Below are 19,323 nucleotides of genomic sequence, written 5' to 3' on the forward strand. Positions count from 1 at the left end.
AGTCTTAGTCATAGTGCTACAATAGCTGAGTGCTAGCATATGATACGCTGAGTCTGTGGCAAAACATGACACCTAAAAACTGACTGGAACACTGCATGATGATGATAAACAGTGTGTTTCACTCCATTACTAACAATGGTAACCATATTTTCCACCAACCCAACACAGATACTATAGTTATTGTTACTACATTAAAACTGGGGTAACTTAGCCACCACTGTCATTAGAAAATTAGGAAATTAAGACAATAAATAAACTAATACTTCAATACTGAAATATATTAATTAAAAGGTTCAATTATAAATTAAAAAGGAGGAAAGGCATACAGGTTTGGAATGGCATGCTGGTGAGTATGACCACAGAATCTTCAATTTTGGGTCAACTATCCCTTTAGGTCTGCCATACAGAGTGCTACTAGTGTGTAGCTGCCAACGCAAAACACTCCAAATTAGTCACTTATGAGGTTCCATGACTGTTAGAAATCAGCTGACTGACTATGTAGGCAGTAAGAATTACAATTTATGTAAAGCTAATGATTATAGACGGTATATGAAAACAAGCACCTCCAAAAGTGACAACCAGTCACATAATGCAGTACTGCTCTGCATCTGCTCTGTTCATTACTAATTCACACTAGAGATACATAGTACCTGTTTTTAATATCACAGGCTCACTTCAAAAAGCTTTTAGTAAATTAGAGTTGCTGTGATGTGTCAAGTATCATTCCCCATGATTAGACAGAGAGTGAACTTTCCCTTAAGCGCTCACTGACCTGGATGACAAATGAAATCCCTCAGGCAGTCAACAGGTAGGTTATATTAGTGGGCTATGAACTTATGCAAACTGACAAACACCAGTAAAACATATTGCTGATCAATACTACTACTAATACTTCAATAAGTTAATCCAATCTAGTATTGTTTTAAACCAACTTCAGAAAGAAAAGACATATATAGCAACTCAAACTGATGCAATGATAATTTCCATTGCTTTGCAGACTCTGTCTTTATTGACTTTCACTGGTTTTAGTAAATCATCTTGATAAACGAATACACTAGCATTAAAATATAGGGGTGATTAAAATATAAAAGAAGACTTGATGCTTACCAAGACTGCATTTATTTAAATTAAAATCCAGTAAAAACTGTAATATTTTGAAATAAAATGACTGTTTTCTATTTGAATATATTTTATAATGTAATTATAAAGCTGAATTTTCAGCAGCCATTACTCCAGTCCTCAGTAGCATTGGGTATCGTTAGAATTTTATCAATTCCGATTCCGCTTATCGATTCCGATTCTTTTCGATTCCCAGTGTGATTAAATAATGATATCAAACATTTATCCTGTGTCTCTTTTTTGCAAACCATTTATTGGAGCGGAATACCACAAACAAAAATCAACAGCCTACATAAAAACTGGACTCTTTAAGAGCTCTTTGTGTGCAAAATAGAACTGCATGATTCTGGATAAATTTAGAATTTTTTCTTTTTTTCTTCAAAGGAAGTTCTCTCTCATGATTCTGAAGAAAAAAACATCAGACAACTAAACAAAATCACATGTAATTTATGAATTGAGGATTAAATGACTGACTCAAGATACTTGTACTTGTTTCATTACTGGATGAATCAGCATTCTTAAACGAATCTTATGTATGATTCAAAAACAAATACATTTTAATAGCCCCTTTTTGCCACCTACTGGTGTAACAATTTAATAGATGAATCTTCATTTGCAGTGTTAAATTACTTTTACTTTACCTTAATCACTACCATACACATTGTACACAGTTTTTATCTGAACTATAAACTTTTATCCCAGTACTTCTGTGATTTGAATGTTTGTAACACAGAAGTAATGATACTGTGTGGTTGAAAAGACTGTGAAGCTGTTTCATTCATGACAGACAGCTGTTCTCTTTAGGTAAATTGGCAGCGCAAACGCAAATTTAAATGTTCAAATCACACTGATGTGAACATCGTATGCTGCACGGATGAACCAAGTGATCACAACATTGATCTCACACGTCAAATGTTGAGGAATGAAACAGACAAATCATTGTAATGTAGGAATAGAATCACGTTGGTGTTTGAATCGTGTTCGCAAACTTTAACGATCTATTAAATTAAAGTGCTTTGTCATATCGGTGGTGACCCTTCTCTTGCAACATGTTTAGCTATCACAGATATTATACTTAGATTTTTTGGCTTCTCATCGCAAATGTAGCCAATTTTTGAGCACTTAGATTAGCGAGAAAGGTCCTGGCATATCGCTAGGTCCGGTCCTCACAGATGAAGAAAAAAAAAGCGCATCGGAATCAATAGCCAGAATAGCTATTTTAATTTGACAAGTATCTGATTTCTGACCTTAAGTATCTTATTCTGGAATTGGAATCGATTTTCGATTCCTAACCCTAGTCCTCAGTGTCACAAGATCCTTCAGAAATCTTTCTAATATGCTGATTTGTTGCCTAAAAAACATTTCTTGTTATAATCGATGTTGAAACCTGTTGTGCTGCTTATTTTTTTTTTATTATTGAAACCATGAAACTTTTTTCATGACTTTCATAAATATAAATTTTAAAAGAACAGCATTTATTTGAAATATAAATCTTTTGTAACATTATAAATGTCTTTTTTTGTCACTTTTGATCAATTTAATGCATCCATGCTGAATAAAAGTATATACTGTATATACAGTATACACTCACTAGCCACTTTATTAGGTATATCTCCTGTTCCACCACATCCCAAAGCTGCTCTATTGGATTGAGATCTGGTGACTGTGGAGGCAATTTGAGTAAAGTGAGCTCATTGTCATGTTCAAGAAACCAGTCTGAGATAATCTGAGCTTTGTGACATGGTGCATTATCCTGCTGGAAGTAGCCATCAGAACATGGGTACACTGTAGTCATAAAGGGATGGACATGGTCAGCAACAATACTCAGGTAGGCTGTGCCGTTTAAACGATGCTTAATTGGTACTAAAGGGCCCAAAGTGTGCCAACAAAATATCCCCCACACCATTACACCACCACCACCAGCCTGAACCGTTGAGACAAGGCAGGATGGATCCATACATTCTTTTTTTACGCCAAATTCTGACTCTACCATCTGAATGTCGCAGCAGAAAATCGAGACTCATCAGACCAGGCAACGTTTTTCCAGTCTTCTATTGTCCAATTTTGGTGAGCATGTGCGAATTGTAGCCTCCGTTTCCTGTTCCAAGCTGACAGGAGCGGCACCCGGTGTGGTCTGCTGCTGTAGCCCATCTGCTTCAGGGTTTGACGTGTTGTGTGTTCAGAGATGGTGTTCTGCATACCTTGGTTGTAACGAGTAGTTATTTGAGTTACTGTTGCCTTTCTATCATCTCTAACCAGTCTGCCCATTCTCCTTTGACCTCTGACATCAGCAACGCATTTTCATCCACACAACTGCCACTCACTGGATATTTTTCTCTTTTTCGGGACCATTCTCTGTAAACCCTAGAGATGGTTGTGTGTAAAAATCCCAGTAGATCAGCAGTTTTTGAAATACTCAGACCAGCCCGTCTGGCACCAACAACTATTCCCCATTCAAAGTCACTTAAATCCCCTTTCTTTCCCATTCTGATGCTCAGTTGTATTCACCACATCTAGATGCCTAAATGCATTGAGTTGCTGCCATGTGATTGGCTAATTAGCAATTTGTGTTACCAAGCAACTGAATAGGTGTACCTAATTAAGTGGCCGGTGAGTATATATATAACACTTTCCCAAACTTCTCAATTGCAATCAATATTCCTACAGGAGATCCATGCATTTACATATATTTTTTAAATGATATCCAGTTACCAAAACTAAGAAACACAGAAAGCAAACTAGGACAGAACCACTGGTTTTGGCTCCTCTTCAGTCAAAGAGGAACCAAAAGAGTCCTCTATGAGTGAAAACATCAAAATTATCAGAGCTGTCTGAATTTACTGCTATTCATTTATCTTAAGGCTAGAACACTCTATACAAGATTAGTCCAGATTTTTGCCCTGATTTTCAGTCTGGACAAGTTGACACTAGTTGGCAAAAGTCAGAGCCAGTTTGCAGATTTGAGCTGACAGATTTCATAGAAATTTACAAAGTGTTTGATGGCGACAGACTCTTTTTTTAGCTTCAGATTCTGATTCCATCCAGATGGAGGATATCAAACAAGTGTGATATTTTGAGCTGATATTAGAACACACTGTCTTTATTTGTCATGTGTTTCCTACTATAGCAATACCACGTGTTTCTGCGTATGTATCTTGTGTTCAGACTGACTTGAAAGTCTGGTAGTGTGTGATCCTCAGCCGTTTAGTGTAAAATGCCCAGTAGTTTTTCACTGTAACTATTTACAAAGTCAACAAGTGCATGATGCCTAGTGTTTTAAAATTTTTGTTCAGATGTATGTAAAAATGCATGTTAAATCTCTTTCTATCCTTTATAACAAAAACACTGCCTGACTAAAAGCTATACAAATATTGCAGCCTTTTCTTTTCAGCTTTTACTGTGTTTATAGATAAAATCTCTCATCTACTGATTCCAGCTGGCATAATTAAAGGAAACTGTCTACAAGGAACACAACATTTAGTAAATACAATCTACTGCCTACACAACAATGGAAGTTTTGTTTTGCATAACTGTCATTACACTCTGACCTTGAGGACTATGTCAAATCATAAGAACAGTGCAACAAAATATATTATTTCTTTCCTCTTCAATCTATTCTTATACTATACTCCCTAAACCTCACTACCATAAAATGCCACTGTGTTATACAGTAGTTATGGCCAACCATAACCCAAACCATTAACATAAACCTGTATGACATTACGTTTGTTATTTTTCATCAATTTTAATAAGATTCTCCTTATATAAGAGGCAGAGTCAGCAGGGAGATGGTTGAGGAAACCTCACAGCATGACTCTCACACTTAGAATCTTAGAACAGATGGCCAGATATGCAAAGAGCCAACATACAAAAGAAAAAGAAAAACAGACCATCCTTTTAGATATGCACATTTGAAGAATCTGTGGGCTTTGAGCACTCAAGCCTCTCTAGCACCTTTTATTCAGTGGCTCTTAGTAAAGGTGTGGAAAGAATCTGCACAGTATAGCAGCATGGTGCAGCACTGACATGAAAGGATCAATATTTCTAAAAACATTGCTTTTAAAGTTTAGAAATCATTTAGGTATGAAAATATTGATGGTTAAAGCTAGCCTAAAATATAAAAGCTATACAGACTGATACAAAGTAACACTGTGTCTCACTGTATATGGTAGTTATGTTATTGTTAACTAAATTAATTAATTGAAATAAAGCTGACATAAAATTAATATAAATTTTAAATAAAAAAATTAAACTTGAAAAAATTAAATGTTGAATTGCCTTGGCAGCTAACTGAAATAAATAAGTTTAAGCACTAAAATGAACAAAACCACAATAAAATATATAAATGCTAAATGGAAATTTTAAAAATAATAATAAAAATAATAGTAATTAAATAAAAAAATGACAAATGCACAAAACAAAATTACAAAAACTTAAACTACTAAAATGAACACCGAAAACATAAAACAAATGCTAATTCAAGTCAAGTCACCTTTATTTATACAGCACTTTATACAAAACAGATTGTAAAACAGGAAAAACGTGCTGAGAATGCAAGAGGACAGTCAGTTTATTGTTGATTCTGTCATGTCAAGTCAAAATATGAACTGTCCTCATACTCTGCATAATGTATAGTGGTTTAGTTATTATATGATCCCCTAGAGCACATATTAGATCTTTCCAGCATGTGCCTGGTCTGCTGATACATTAAGAGCATATGACACATTACCTGCGGTTCTCAGAAAGCCTCATGCACCCACACAGCTGTTAATGAGATGCATCCATTAGGACGTGGCAGGAGAATACAGCCTCCCGCTCGCAGACAGACGCTAAGAGAGGCCCAGTCTTTGTAATATATGCACTAATATGAGCTGCTTTTTGAGCGATCCAGGTTAGATAAGACCTGTGGGCAGCTGTTGAAACTATGTTCTAATGCCAGATCCTTTTCGGATTACAGCTGTTGGACTGTGTAATGTTACTATAAGATTCCCTAACATAACCCAAAAGATTCTGATGTACCTCTTAACAGCATTAAATGAAACAGGCCAAAATTCATCTTCGATGAGGAATACCACTGAATTAAATTTTCCCGTAAAACCATATTTGAAGAGCATAACAACCCAAGTCTGAGAAAACAGACAGCTATATTATAAGTTACAACTTGACAGCAGCAAGAGGGGATCTGAGTGAGTGAGACCACTGACAAATGCCAGTGGAGACATGTGATACTTAAGTCAGCTGTATATTTCCAGCTATGCATCTGCCAACATATAGATCATTAACATGATACATCATAACCGTATGATGGTACTGATTTTTTTAAATGCTTTATTTTTTTTTAAAGTCTCTTAAGTTCACCAAGCCTGCATTTATTTAATAAAAATATAGTAAAAAACATTCATATTGTAAAATTTAATAACTATTTAAATAACGTTTTCTATTTTAATATATTTGAAAATTTATTAATTTTCTGAGAATTTTCAGCAGCCATTACTTAACTTTTCAGTGTCACATGATCAATCTAATATGCTGATTTGGTGTCTAAGAAACATTTCTTATTATCAATGTTGATAACAGTCATGCTGCTTAATCATATCATGATATGTTTTATCCAGGATTCTTTGATTAAAAATAAAGTTCAACAAAAAAGATGTATTTTTTTGTAACAATGTCTTTACGGTCACGTTTGATCAATTTAATGCATCCTTGCAAAAAAAAAAACACCCAAATATTTAAATGGTAGTGTATAATATCAAAGTAGGAAATACTCCTAGTTAATTACCAGTGTTGGGGAAAGTAACTTTTCAAAGTAATGCATTACAATATTAATCTTTAAACAGTTTTGAGAGAAAATGCTGCTGGAATTATTTTGGTCCCATATGTAATTCACTCATGCTTAATAAAAACCCTTATTGACATGGAGCATGAGACAAGCAGCCTGAGCTCTTTAGACTCTTAAAAGTATATGAAGTCTCAATATTTCATCTATGTTATCAGAAACCAAACTCGAGAGAGAACATGAAACTAACAGAACAAGAAATGACCTAGTCATACCAAAAAGACCATACTTACTGGTCCTGTAGTCTGAAATCAGAATTCTCAGCAGAGATCTGGCCTGTCACTGGATGTATGAATGTAGTCGTCCTCTGGTTATGGCTACAGATAAGACAAAAACAAAGCACATTACCATGGTGATTATTATGCTTCTCTGCAGCAAAAACACCATCTGAACATCAGAACAATCAACGCCTCGGATTTTCCCAGACATGTCCATCACAAAACAAATCACACACACCAGTGATAATCAGTGGTGTTTGTCTCTTTAATCATGTTGTTTACAGAGTAACCACAGATTAATGCAAACATATATGCAGTATATAACCTAATATCATCTATAATATTACAAACGGTAAGTTAGTAAGGTACAACTGGAAAAGATTTATACTCTCAGTGTAACATAGTCTGAGGTTTGGCAATATGTCAGCATGACATGTATTTCCAGTGTGCCTATTTTAGGAAACTGCATCAACATCGAGTGGTCTGTTACATTTGAGGGGGACACGACTGCATGGCAGAAACAGGCTGTGCACCATATGAACAGAGGCATTGTCTCTACTATGTATTAAAGTGCTTCATGAAATGAACAACAAGAGACTAACTAACTGTGCATGCATATGTAATCAAAGTTACAGTGTTACAAAGTCAGAGTGTTAAAGGAAAATGTCTACACAATTGAAGTCTGATAGGAAATCTGAAGGTTATATAATTATAATTATACGCTCACGCTACAACATAACTTAAACAACTGTATGCACATTTTTTTTATCTTGAAATATCACTTTTAAAAAAGCATTTTAATGGTACACTGACTTTAAATAAGGTGAAATGCTTTTGTTTCTTTCCCACGCTTCCCCCAGCTGTATGAGAAAATTCACTATGAAATACGATGTAATACGAAATTCAGCGCTTACTTTACAGCAGCAACAAATGCATGTGTACAGCCAAAGCCAGTCGCACGACAACGTCATCATTACGACACACCCTTTACGGCATTGGTTCTGGCTTTTGTTCACACAGAGCTTGTTCCTGGACTGAACCCGGCAATGTTACTAGGTCCCCAACCCGGCATCGATCCTGGAATCAATCCTGGGTTTGCGTTCACACAGAAGGCACTCCGGCAATTTTTCTGGGACCAACATGCAGGGGCGTTGCACAAGATCCCAGGCCCTATGCATGGGCAGTCCCGATGGGCCCCCATGAAAATATCCAGGTAAAATAAAAAATATTCCAGACTTTTCAAGGGCCCTCTCTTCCTTTGGGGCCCTGGTAATCAGTACTGGTTTTACCCCCAGTCCGACGCCCATTGGCAACGTGCAGTGTGAAAGGGGTTATAGTTGCTTTAAGGTAGAGGTCTGCATTCCCACGGCCCGGATTTTTTGCGCCGCGGGATTAAATTCCCGAATAAAATGCCGTAGCGGTCGGTAACTCTGGTCTACTTTGAACGGGAGCGTGTGGTCTAACAAAATCCCGTTCCCGACGTCCATTCAGAACAGCATATCTGTGCTTTATTCTTAATGACCACCGTACAGCCTGCACTCTAACTGTTATGCACGCGATGCACGCATATTTTAAATGTCACACGTTTTATTTGCATGGTCTGTGCGCAGCATGTGCATAACGATGCTCAGAGCAGGCTGTACCTGTGGTAAATATACAGCCCTCAGACAGAACAGGCTGATGAGTGACGGAGCAGAATAAGGATGGAGCAAAGTGTGGATGCGCTGTCCTTGAAGAATGTTCAACTCAGTTTTGTTTATATTTTGCTTAGCCTATAATTTTAAATGACAGATGTCGTATTTATTTTTCTCTGCAAAACTTTTCCTACTGTGTTAACAGAAAAATGTCAAACGAATTTAGTATCTTGACAAGACGAATAAAAATAGCTAATAGGCTTTTGTACAACGTATATATATATATATATATTTTTTTTTTCTCTCTCTGCGACACTTTTCCCTATTGTGTTGTCAATGTTAAACAAATTGTATCCTGACAAGAATAAAAAAAAATAAGAAATACTATTTTTGTACATTTTTATTTTCTGACACTTTTTTTCCTACTGTGTTGATTAAAATATTAAACAAATTTTGTGTCTTCAGATAATTCATATAAATTCAACTAAAAGTCATTAAATTCAAGACTCTTGACAAGACAAATAAAATAACACAATTTTGTGCAGACTACACTTTTCTTTGTCAGCCTATCTCTCTTTCTTTCAGTAGTAGAAATTTAAATGTGAGATTCTGGAAATGAGATCTAAATTTAGCGGGAACGGTCGGGTTGGGAAGAAAATTATTCTAAGCGGATAGCGGGTGAACAAAGAGTGAATATATAGCGGGAGCGGGTGGGTGCGGAATAAAACCTTGTGGGAGCGGGACAAAAAAAATAGTCCCACACAGACCTCTACTTTAAGGTATGGTCACATTAGCGAAATTTCATAAGGAAAAATCAGCAACAAAATCTGACAATAACCTTCCTATAGATCCTGTTTCATAAGCTTCATTAGCAGGTTGGTCCAACCAATGCACACTCCCAAGCACACGTCTCAGGACTCTAACTGCTTCTAATGGCAGCTGCAATGACTTTACCAATTGATGACTGGCTGATTTATTTAGAAGGCGGGACTTATTCTGCCATACAGACTGCAACAGTGCCTGCCCACTTTTTCAACAACTTTGGTTCCTTGGAAGTATTTATTCTAATGTTTTTCCTATTAATGTTTTAAAAAGTCTCTGTTAAAGAGTTAAAGGCTATAAGCAAAAAACCAATCCAACCAGCTATGAGGTTAAGCACAACATTACAAACTTTGCATCTTTACAAAAAATAAATATTTGAAAACCAGAGACAGCAAAAAGATGCAAGACTCCATACTTAATGCCTTTATTGAGGGTAAGAACTACAATCCCATGAAACATCGCAAAAGACAATCAAATTAAAAATGATGAAGAAATATGAAACTATTTTTTAAAGATGTTCATTATATTTAAAGCAACACTTTATTTTAAGGACAAATTCTCACTATTAACTAGCATGCATATTAGCTGTTTATTAGTACTTATAAAGCACATATTAATGCCTTATTCTGCACGTCCATATTTTATATCCCTTAATCCTACCCCATACATAAACTTAACAACTACCTTACTAACTATTAATAAGCAGCAAATTAAGAGTTTGAGACGACTGTCATAGTTAATAGTTAGTTAATAATGAGAATTGGACCTTAAAATAAAGTGTGACCATGTTTAAATATAGAAACAATATAGTTTTGATTTATTGCAAAATATGCATATACATTTAAGTATTTTGAGAGCGTAGGAAGCAGTCTCAGTTACATCATTTGCAGCACTTTATGGTAGTGGGTGGAAGCTATTCTTTTGATGCAATTTGATTGTTTTGATTCTCCGATCGCTGGAGATTTATCTGTAGAATCATGGGTAATGTAGTTTTTAACCAGAATTCCCACTGTTAAAGATGATTTAAATAAATAAATAATGCATCTGGTGGCTTCAACAAAAGCATATACCATTTATTAAAAACCTTGCTACATTAACCTCATAGCTCTTTAAAAGTTTCAAAAACAATTTCCTTATGAAGAATATTTATATTATTTTTACTTCCAGAACCCAAGTGTTTCTTGGTGTTTCTTCTAACTAAAAGCGATAGAGTATGCAGGAGCGCTGTTCTATTGTAATAAAGAGCCAAGAAAAATGAAGCCTTGGAGATTGTAGCAGTATTTAAGGAAAGTGCAGGCAGCTAAATATAAACCAACAGATAAAAGAAACCAATACAACACAATAACCCACCACCATAACCCCCCAAAATACGTCCAGAAAATCCATCCATGCAGAAGAAGTCATAGAAGAGCTCTGAAATGATTCAGAATAAAATACTCATAAAATCAATTAATAAATCAAATCTAATTTAACCCAAGTAGAAGACATGAAATGTAGTTTCTTGGCATTATAAAAGTTGGGTGTTGATTTATTTTTTCCCTCAAAATATAAGCAATTTTTTAAATGGATACAAACTGACCTCAATGCCTTGAATGTAAAACACTTCCTATCTGAACCGGAATGCTTTGAAGTCACGAGGCATCATTTCACAAGCAGAACACAATGGTGTGCATCAAGAGTGTATACATGTGAACTCGACACGCTTTTACACTTCCACTAAGGCAGAGAGAGGTAGAGGTGAGGTCAGAGCACATTGTTTCCTTTCCAGTCGCTCCTATGTATTTAAAGACCATAATTCACTGCATGGAGATGCCACAGGTTGCAGTGACTACATAAGCTTTACTGTTGTTTGTAATGGAGCTCTTTACTATTCTGGCTGACAGCCTGTGATAAGTGAGGATTTGTGTGCACAAACATGGTGTGTATCCTTGAAAGGAGCCCCCGGATCTTTATAATCACCACACCTGTTTAGTCTCATGTGATTGTGTAGAAATACTCGCTACGTCTTGCTACAAAGCCACATCAGTTCCACTTTATATTTTTAGATATACACCATTATATGAAAAAAAAAATAATTACACAAAAGGCTGTGATTTAATCAAATAAATATACAAAATGCAAACATTAAAATATTACACTATAATAAATAAAAAAATAAAAAATATCAATAAATAATAATATAATAATAATTATTATTTAATAATACATATATTTTTTCCCAAATTGTGCTGCCCTATTCAATAATCATAATTATTATTATTTAATAATAAATATATTTTTTCCCAAATTGTGCTGCCCTACATTTAAGTTTGGTGCAAATTCTATTTGTAATTTTTTTTTCTTCATAATTTTAACTTCTTTTTTTTTCTGCCATACTGATTTTGAATAAATGTTTTCCAGCCTGGTTCATTATCATGCTATAAATTATTTCAGATAAACATGCCTCATAAATGGAAACAGAACACCACACTTTATGTTTCTTTTTGTGTCTAATTTGTGACAAGACTCTCTAAATCATAATGACTGGAAGTAAGATCAAGTGGTCATAACAGCCTTCCGCTGATGAGACCCTCAAGCAAACTTGGCTCAACACAAGCTAAACTGCAAGTGAAAGACAAGGAGGACTATAAATACAAATGCATTAATTTATCTGAGAATCCAAGGCTATATCCAGCTAAGTAGTGCACGTCAGATGACATCGTAAATGTGTCAGAAACAAATTGTTAAAAGGCACAATCTCTCGATTATACAGACAACTTGCCCAAAATTGAAGGATTTGTCTCTGTATTGCTTGGCACAAGCCAGTTGGTTTGTTTTACAGCCCCAAAATGAATTGCCTTGAACCATTATTTATTCAATGGGCATGTAAAGGTGGTGTCTATTTAAAAATGTTCAGATAAGCTGTGTTTAAGCACCGGAAGCAGGTTGAAAAGCATTTTAAATGGCTCTCTCACAGGGACAAGGTCATTCCCATTCACATCACACAGAACGAGGGAGAGAGATGAAAAATTACAGAAAGCTCAGATACAAATTTCATCATCTGACATTTAATGCTGGACCCGATTACAATGAGAACAATGAATCACCACATAATCAGTTAGAAATCCCACACACACTGACCCAGTGTTAGCATGCAATTTAATGCTATATAGAGAAGCCAAAAATGTTTCATATGACAGCCATTTAATATAACGTTATAGGCTGTGCAATGATTCATGGAGTAGATTCATTATTGCATTCGACTAACATTATTAAGTTTCACATTAAAAGCTTTGTTAAACTTAAACTTGCATATCTCAGAAGCACATAAATCAGTTGAAATTAAAATTTAACTGAAGCATGACTGAACTTCACACTGTGTGAACACTCTACAAACCAGCCAGACATTGCCTTTAGAAAACACGCTAGTGCAGCTTGTTTACCAGTAAGCTTAAACCGTACTTAAGAGACCACATTACTTCAATGAGCGCATTTTCACAATGGTGAACATGACCTGGTTTCCACTTACAATCAATAAGTGTCCCTCTGATGCCATATACAGTGTTGCAGAACAGCAGCAGGCTTTTGTTTACCTGTCTCTTCACAGCTTAGGCTTCAGCGCTCTGTCTCTGTTGCCGGGGCTTTAGTGTGTCTAGCTGTCTCGTATGGTTGGGAGGGTAAAATGCCAGCGGTGTAGTGGTGTCTTGTGTCAGTGTCAAGGCACTGAGAGAGCCGACCCCTGAAAAGAGCCGCTAGAGCTTGCAAAGACTGTGAAGTAATGACCCTTCCGCATGTGTTAGGCTATTAGTCAAACCTTAATGCTTGGAACATACACTAGTACCAAAGTTCAAAAGTTTGGGTGTCTGTAAGATTTTTAAATGTTTTATGCTCACCAAGGTTGCATTTATTTAATACAAAAAATACAGTAAAAACTGTAATTTTGTGAAATATCATTAATTTAAAACATCTGTTTTCTTTTTTAAAATAATGTAATTTATTTCTGTATTGACAAAGCTGAATTTACATCAGCCAGTTTGGAGTCTCACATGATCATTATTACTCTTGCAAACAGTTTTTTTTGTGGAAACCCTGATTTTTTTCAGAATTCTTTCATGAATAAATGTTCAAAAGAACAGCATTTATTTAAAACTGAAACCTTTTATAAATGTCTTTACTGTCACTTTGGACCGATTTAATGCATTCGTGCAAAATAAAAAAGTAGCACAAATATAAAAAAATAAAAAAAAAAACAAAAAAAAAACAAATAAACAATAGTCTACGTGTACAGTATATTAGAGTTTCCTACAGAATACAAAAATGCAAGGATTTCATACTAACTGAGTTCTATATGAATTTCTGTCAAGCAAAGAGTGCAAAACAGTTTAATAAGATGAAACAGTTATAAATGTCAAATTTGGCAAATGTGTTAAAAACATTTCTTGTTATCATCTTTATTTCTGGGAACTTTTGTTGAAATGTTTCTACAAAGAAAACAGCTGTATATTCCAGTCCATTTATTTTAGACAGTCTTGTTCATCTGACAACTTAAATGCCTTTAACAACCCAATGACAAGCATCGCCACATAAAAACACAATGAATTATACAACACATGCATCTGTACGTTGAATGCTCAATGGCAATGTTTGGCAATGGTTTGCAGTGTTGTAATGGCTTTTCTAAAAATGGGTTTCCTAAAGCACAAAAAAGACTGCAACCGTATGCCAAAACAGTGGTCAGTGCAGCAGCCATTCATTGACATACACATAAATATACATATGGCAACATGTGCATGGTTTAAACTTAATATGCATGGTTTAAACTACACATGACAAAATATATGCATGATTTTATGTATGACGTCCTAGGTCTCTTACAGTTAGTATAGCCACACTGCACAGTATTTGGACCTGCTGGATGCATTCTGGACGATATAACCTCAGCATTTAACTGCAACACCAGCTGAATTCCTGACAACCTGACAAAATGTGTATGAAACAAAAATCAACAAACAAGTTTCTATGCAGATGGACAGTAAAAACCAACAAAAGCAGTTAAAAGTACCTGCAAGTTGACTAGGGAAGTGTCAGACTTGTTTCATTGGTACATAAAAGACATTAATACTGTGTATATAAGATGATTTGCAATAGAATGCTGGGATGCAGCCAAACTTTGCCTCTAGAGACTTGCCAGCAGTGTAATAAGAATAGAGCATGGACTCGAAGGAAAATGTAACTAAAAATATTTAGCTGCTGGAGTAGAATTAAAGTATGCCAAGCTTTGCCATCCCTCTAGTAATACGAGCTGAGAGCCAGCAACATGACACTTTTGTACACTTGTTTTTTTGAAGGACAATATCTGTTAAGAAATGTAGCGTCATGCTGTATCGTACCTTGTCATTTTGTTTAAACTGTTCATCATAACCATAAACCATTCAGTGCCAGCTGTTGCATACCAACTGTTTTATCCCTCAAGAGCAAATTCCCACCAACAGTTTACTCATTAATCTGTCATTGGAAAGGTAATGAAAATTTTGCTGTCACCACTGTATATACAGTAATGGCTGAGTGGGAACTGGCTCTACGAAATGGGACGCGACATTTAGTATCACAATTCTACAACTGCCTAAGACACCAAGAGACTAGCAGGTCACGTGTTTACTGAAATTGAGTTTCAACTCAGTGAAAGGACACTTAAGGAGCACTGGTAAGGCAGGAGAATTTTGAGTGCTACTCAAGTCTATGACCTTAAAGTAAATTCTAGTGTGGTACTGTAATAGGATGGCACTTTTGCAATAAGTCAGTTTGTGAAATTTCATTCCTGCTAGATATTCCAAGGTCAATGGTAAGCAGTATTATTGGAAAGTGGAAGCATTTAGGAAACAAGCAACAACTTGGAAGACCAAGTCACAGAGTGGGGTCACTAAGTGCTGAGGTGCATGGTGTGTGCAGCCCTGTTAGATGTGTTTTGGTTGATTGGATCAAAAGTAAACAAGAGAGACACTCTCCTGTTGACACCTGGTATTTTAATCTGTCTCTTTTGTCCACTTTCGACCACTTCTGTCCTGGTTTCTTTGAAGGGAGCGTTTATGGGCAGGTCTTTTTGTTTTCGCCAAAATACCGGTGGCCCTTCCAAATGTTGTGTGCATAAATGTTGATGCGCACTAATCATACTAATATTAGAGCCCGACCGATATATCGGCCGGCCGATATTATCGGCCGATATGAGCTAATTGCATTTAAATCGGCATCGGCGTTTATAACGGCCGATGAAACATGAGAAACAGAGTCTCATGCTTCACTCATGTGTTATGAGTGTTTGCATAGTTTGCCCACCAGAGGGAGCTCTGCAACTCCCCAGTTGACAACAGCGCCAGAAATCCACTACAGAAGAAAGCTATCAGCCGAGCCACGGAGATGTACTCTTTTGACGGTGAGTCTGGCGTTTGTCATGTGAAATGATTGTAGATTTAGTTCATACACTGTATATAAAAACAGTGTGGTAGTTCTAGCTAACGGTCCTATCATTATCACTACTAAATATTCTGTAACATCACTTACAGCCGCTAATGCATTGCTATATTAGATTAGCCACAAAAGCTAATACCATGTTTATCAGTGGAAGAGCACGAACGTTAATAAGAGGTCAAACTATAACGTTAGCGTTTAACTTATTCTAAATATATCTGCAGTGTTTCCCACATAATGACCGCGTAACTGTGGCAGGGGGGCGCGTGTAGTCAATGACTAGAAGTTATGTACAGCGTGCCTCGAAAAAACTAACTGTTACGTTATTCTAACGCTAACATAGCTTCCTGTTTAGCAGGCCCCTTAAATGCTTGCTATTAACTTGTTTGAAGGTGGTTTGCTTCTAAAAATTGACAGCGGTGTGTTCATGACACTAACGTTTAACCATTCAACTTCGAATTGATTCTGTAATCTTCCGGTAACAGTAGTGCTAACTTTACGTTCGCCAGCGCATGACGATGTTTTTGATTCAGACTGCACAAAGAGAAGAGGAGAAGATATACGGGTCCGTTGGTGAATGTGTCTGTGAGAGCAAATATAGTGTAGTAACAGTAACTACAGTAGGTGCGTCAGAAATGATTAAACCAGAGGGGACATGTAAATAAATGTGAGCTGAACAAGCGCATTTTTTCTTCTTTTTTACAGATTGTTTCAAAGCAGCTTTACAGACATAACAGGAAAATGTTGTAATAATATAGTTAAATATAAGTAGGTAATAGGTAATACCTATGGTTGACAAATAAAAAAAAAAAAAAATATATATATATATATATATATATATATATATATATTTCTCTATATTTCTAATTTTGCCTATGTAGGAGATCCCTGTTTATTATTATTATAATTGTAATGATGACATGAGTAATGATACATGGTGATATTATTAATACACATGCTTATTCTTTCTCTGTCTCTCTTTCTGCCCTACAGATGGCTGAAAAAGGTGAACGCTGTAGCAGCAAAGTGTGGGACTACTTCTGCAAAGATTCCTCTAATGCAGTGTTCTTTTGATCATTTAAAAATTTAATAACTTTTGATGTGCAATTGTTTGGTCATTGAGACTGTAATCTAAGGCCTTTTTTTAACATAATCCCTTCTGGAAAAATGGTTTATACAGCCCACATACATAGAACAGGCAGATATTTTGCTATTGAATGTTGTGTAAGTGTAGTTTATAGGAAATGGGTCTAATATCCAGTTTATTTTCAAAATCAAAATATCGGCTTATAAATCGGCTATTTTCGAGTTAAAATCGGCATCGGCATCGGCCCCCAAAAATCCATATCGGTCGGGCTCTAACTAATATAACATCAGATTTATGCTGCTTGTGGTGTTAGCGAAGAAAGATGCTGCAGAAAGTTGTGTACATGTATATGTATGGGCTTTTTCAGCTCTTTTGATCCAGTAGACAAAACAAGCTCAAACAACATTCATATGCTCGCAAAATGAGTCAACAGAAAAAGACGTGGAGAGCAGCTGCTTTCGTTTTTTGCAGTGATAGACAGAACACTGAATGCTGTGGGTTCTGGGCTTAGCAGATGGAATAGTGAAAGGTGATTTTGTTTTTGCATCAGACATCATCTGAATAGAACAGCTATTGTAACAATATATACAGAGTGTTTACTGTAAAATCAACACAGATCTTAATATTGTTGATCACTTATTGTTTTTAACTTAATGAACAAAAGTAACATTTAAAAATCATATTTAGTTAAATTAACATATGCCAATATTAACATGTTACAAAATAACTTGCTTATTCAAATCATCTCAAAATCAACAAAGAGACAACCAAAAATCTTCTCATGAAAGAAATCATCATATAAGAGAGCATCAATGCATCATGCATCAAAAGAGGGAGAAGAAAATACACAAGTCATCAATAGTAAATCAAGACAGTATTTGACAATTTATTAAGTATTTTTCAGTTCAAACATCCATAATGTAAGCAGCACCTCAACCCATGACTCTTTGAATAACTCATTTGAATGTTTATGTCCTTAAATATTGGGTTTAAAAAAACGTGATGTTTGTGTGTGTCTGTGGTTGCAGCGCGAGTTATATGTCCACTAAACCCATCTTCTCAGAGGGCCGATGGTGATTAAATGGCTTTGTTGAGGAGGAAGAATGTACTGTTCATGGCCTACCTGGAGTCCAACGTAGACAAAACTCAAGACAAAACTCACTCACAGCATTCCAATCCCACGCAGCTCAAACACAGTTTAATATCATATGCCATAGCTAACATCCAGACACCCATCCACCCATCCACTGTGCAGCCAATGAAACTCTCAAGCTATTGGTAATCTTTAGTCTCGTTGTTTCTTTGTCAGTGGCATTATTTCTCAGTGCTTAATGTCTGATGACTGAGCTTCCGTACAGCCCAAAACCCCACTGGAAAAGGAGCAGCCTACAGGAATGGTAATAATCCAAGCACTCCATCACGAATAAAGCTCTCATAACACTGTAATCTTCAATTCTCGTCGTTTCATTTTTGGGGCATTTTATATGTCCAGAGACTCCAAAGCAGTTCAAACTTGTCCAAACACTCTCACACTCAGTACAGTATACGGAAAACTCTTACTCTCAAACACCTGTGCCTAAATGGATCTGATTTCCCCCATTTGCTTCTGACTCCTCCTACTTCTTGCATTGCATTTTGGTCACTGTAGTTCATTTTTTGTTACACTTTGAAGCAAATTCTCTCTGATAATGCATGAGTTTCACTGACTGACTTAAACATCCATGATTGGTCGGTTCGTTCTTGTGTTCAACAGACATGTCTGTGATTGACTACAATGTTTAACACTGCAAAGCACGTTATCACGATATTTACAATACTCCCTAATTTAATATTGTCAGGATAATTACCATGCCAATGTTCTATGTATCGCCCAACTTTAATTGCGTATAGCTCTAGATTTATACAGTCCTGCTTAAATGTGGCTGCATTCAAAATGATGGAAGTCATTAGGGTGTTGTGCAGCTAACACTTTATCAAATCACAAAACGTTTATCTGACAGTCAATAGCCCTGAAGATGACATGGAAAAGCCACTTCAACTGTCAGGCCAGTGACCTCTCTGAGAGGTATGAGAAGGAAAAGGTCTCTATCTTTAAAGACCGATAAAGAGCAATCTGTTCAGTATCTGAAAAAAGACAAGCCTTTGGCAACACATCACGAA

General features: G+C 36.0%; 1 protein-coding gene across 1 annotated transcript in view; it reads right to left on the reverse strand.

Annotated features, from left to right (window-relative positions):
* The window catches only part of LOC109064015 (pleckstrin homology domain-containing family A member 7-like), an 85,594-nt gene that overhangs the window by 34,321 nt on the left and 31,950 nt on the right, over positions 1–19,323 (reverse strand). The window contains 1 exon segment of the mRNA XM_042775812.1: positions 7,192–7,275. Coding sequence (XP_042631746.1) covers positions 7,192–7,275 — 84 coding nt within the window.

This window comes from Cyprinus carpio, chromosome A18 (assembly GCF_018340385.1).
Source record: "Cyprinus carpio isolate SPL01 chromosome A18, ASM1834038v1, whole genome shotgun sequence".
Taxonomy (NCBI): domain Eukaryota; kingdom Metazoa; phylum Chordata; class Actinopteri; order Cypriniformes; family Cyprinidae; genus Cyprinus; species Cyprinus carpio.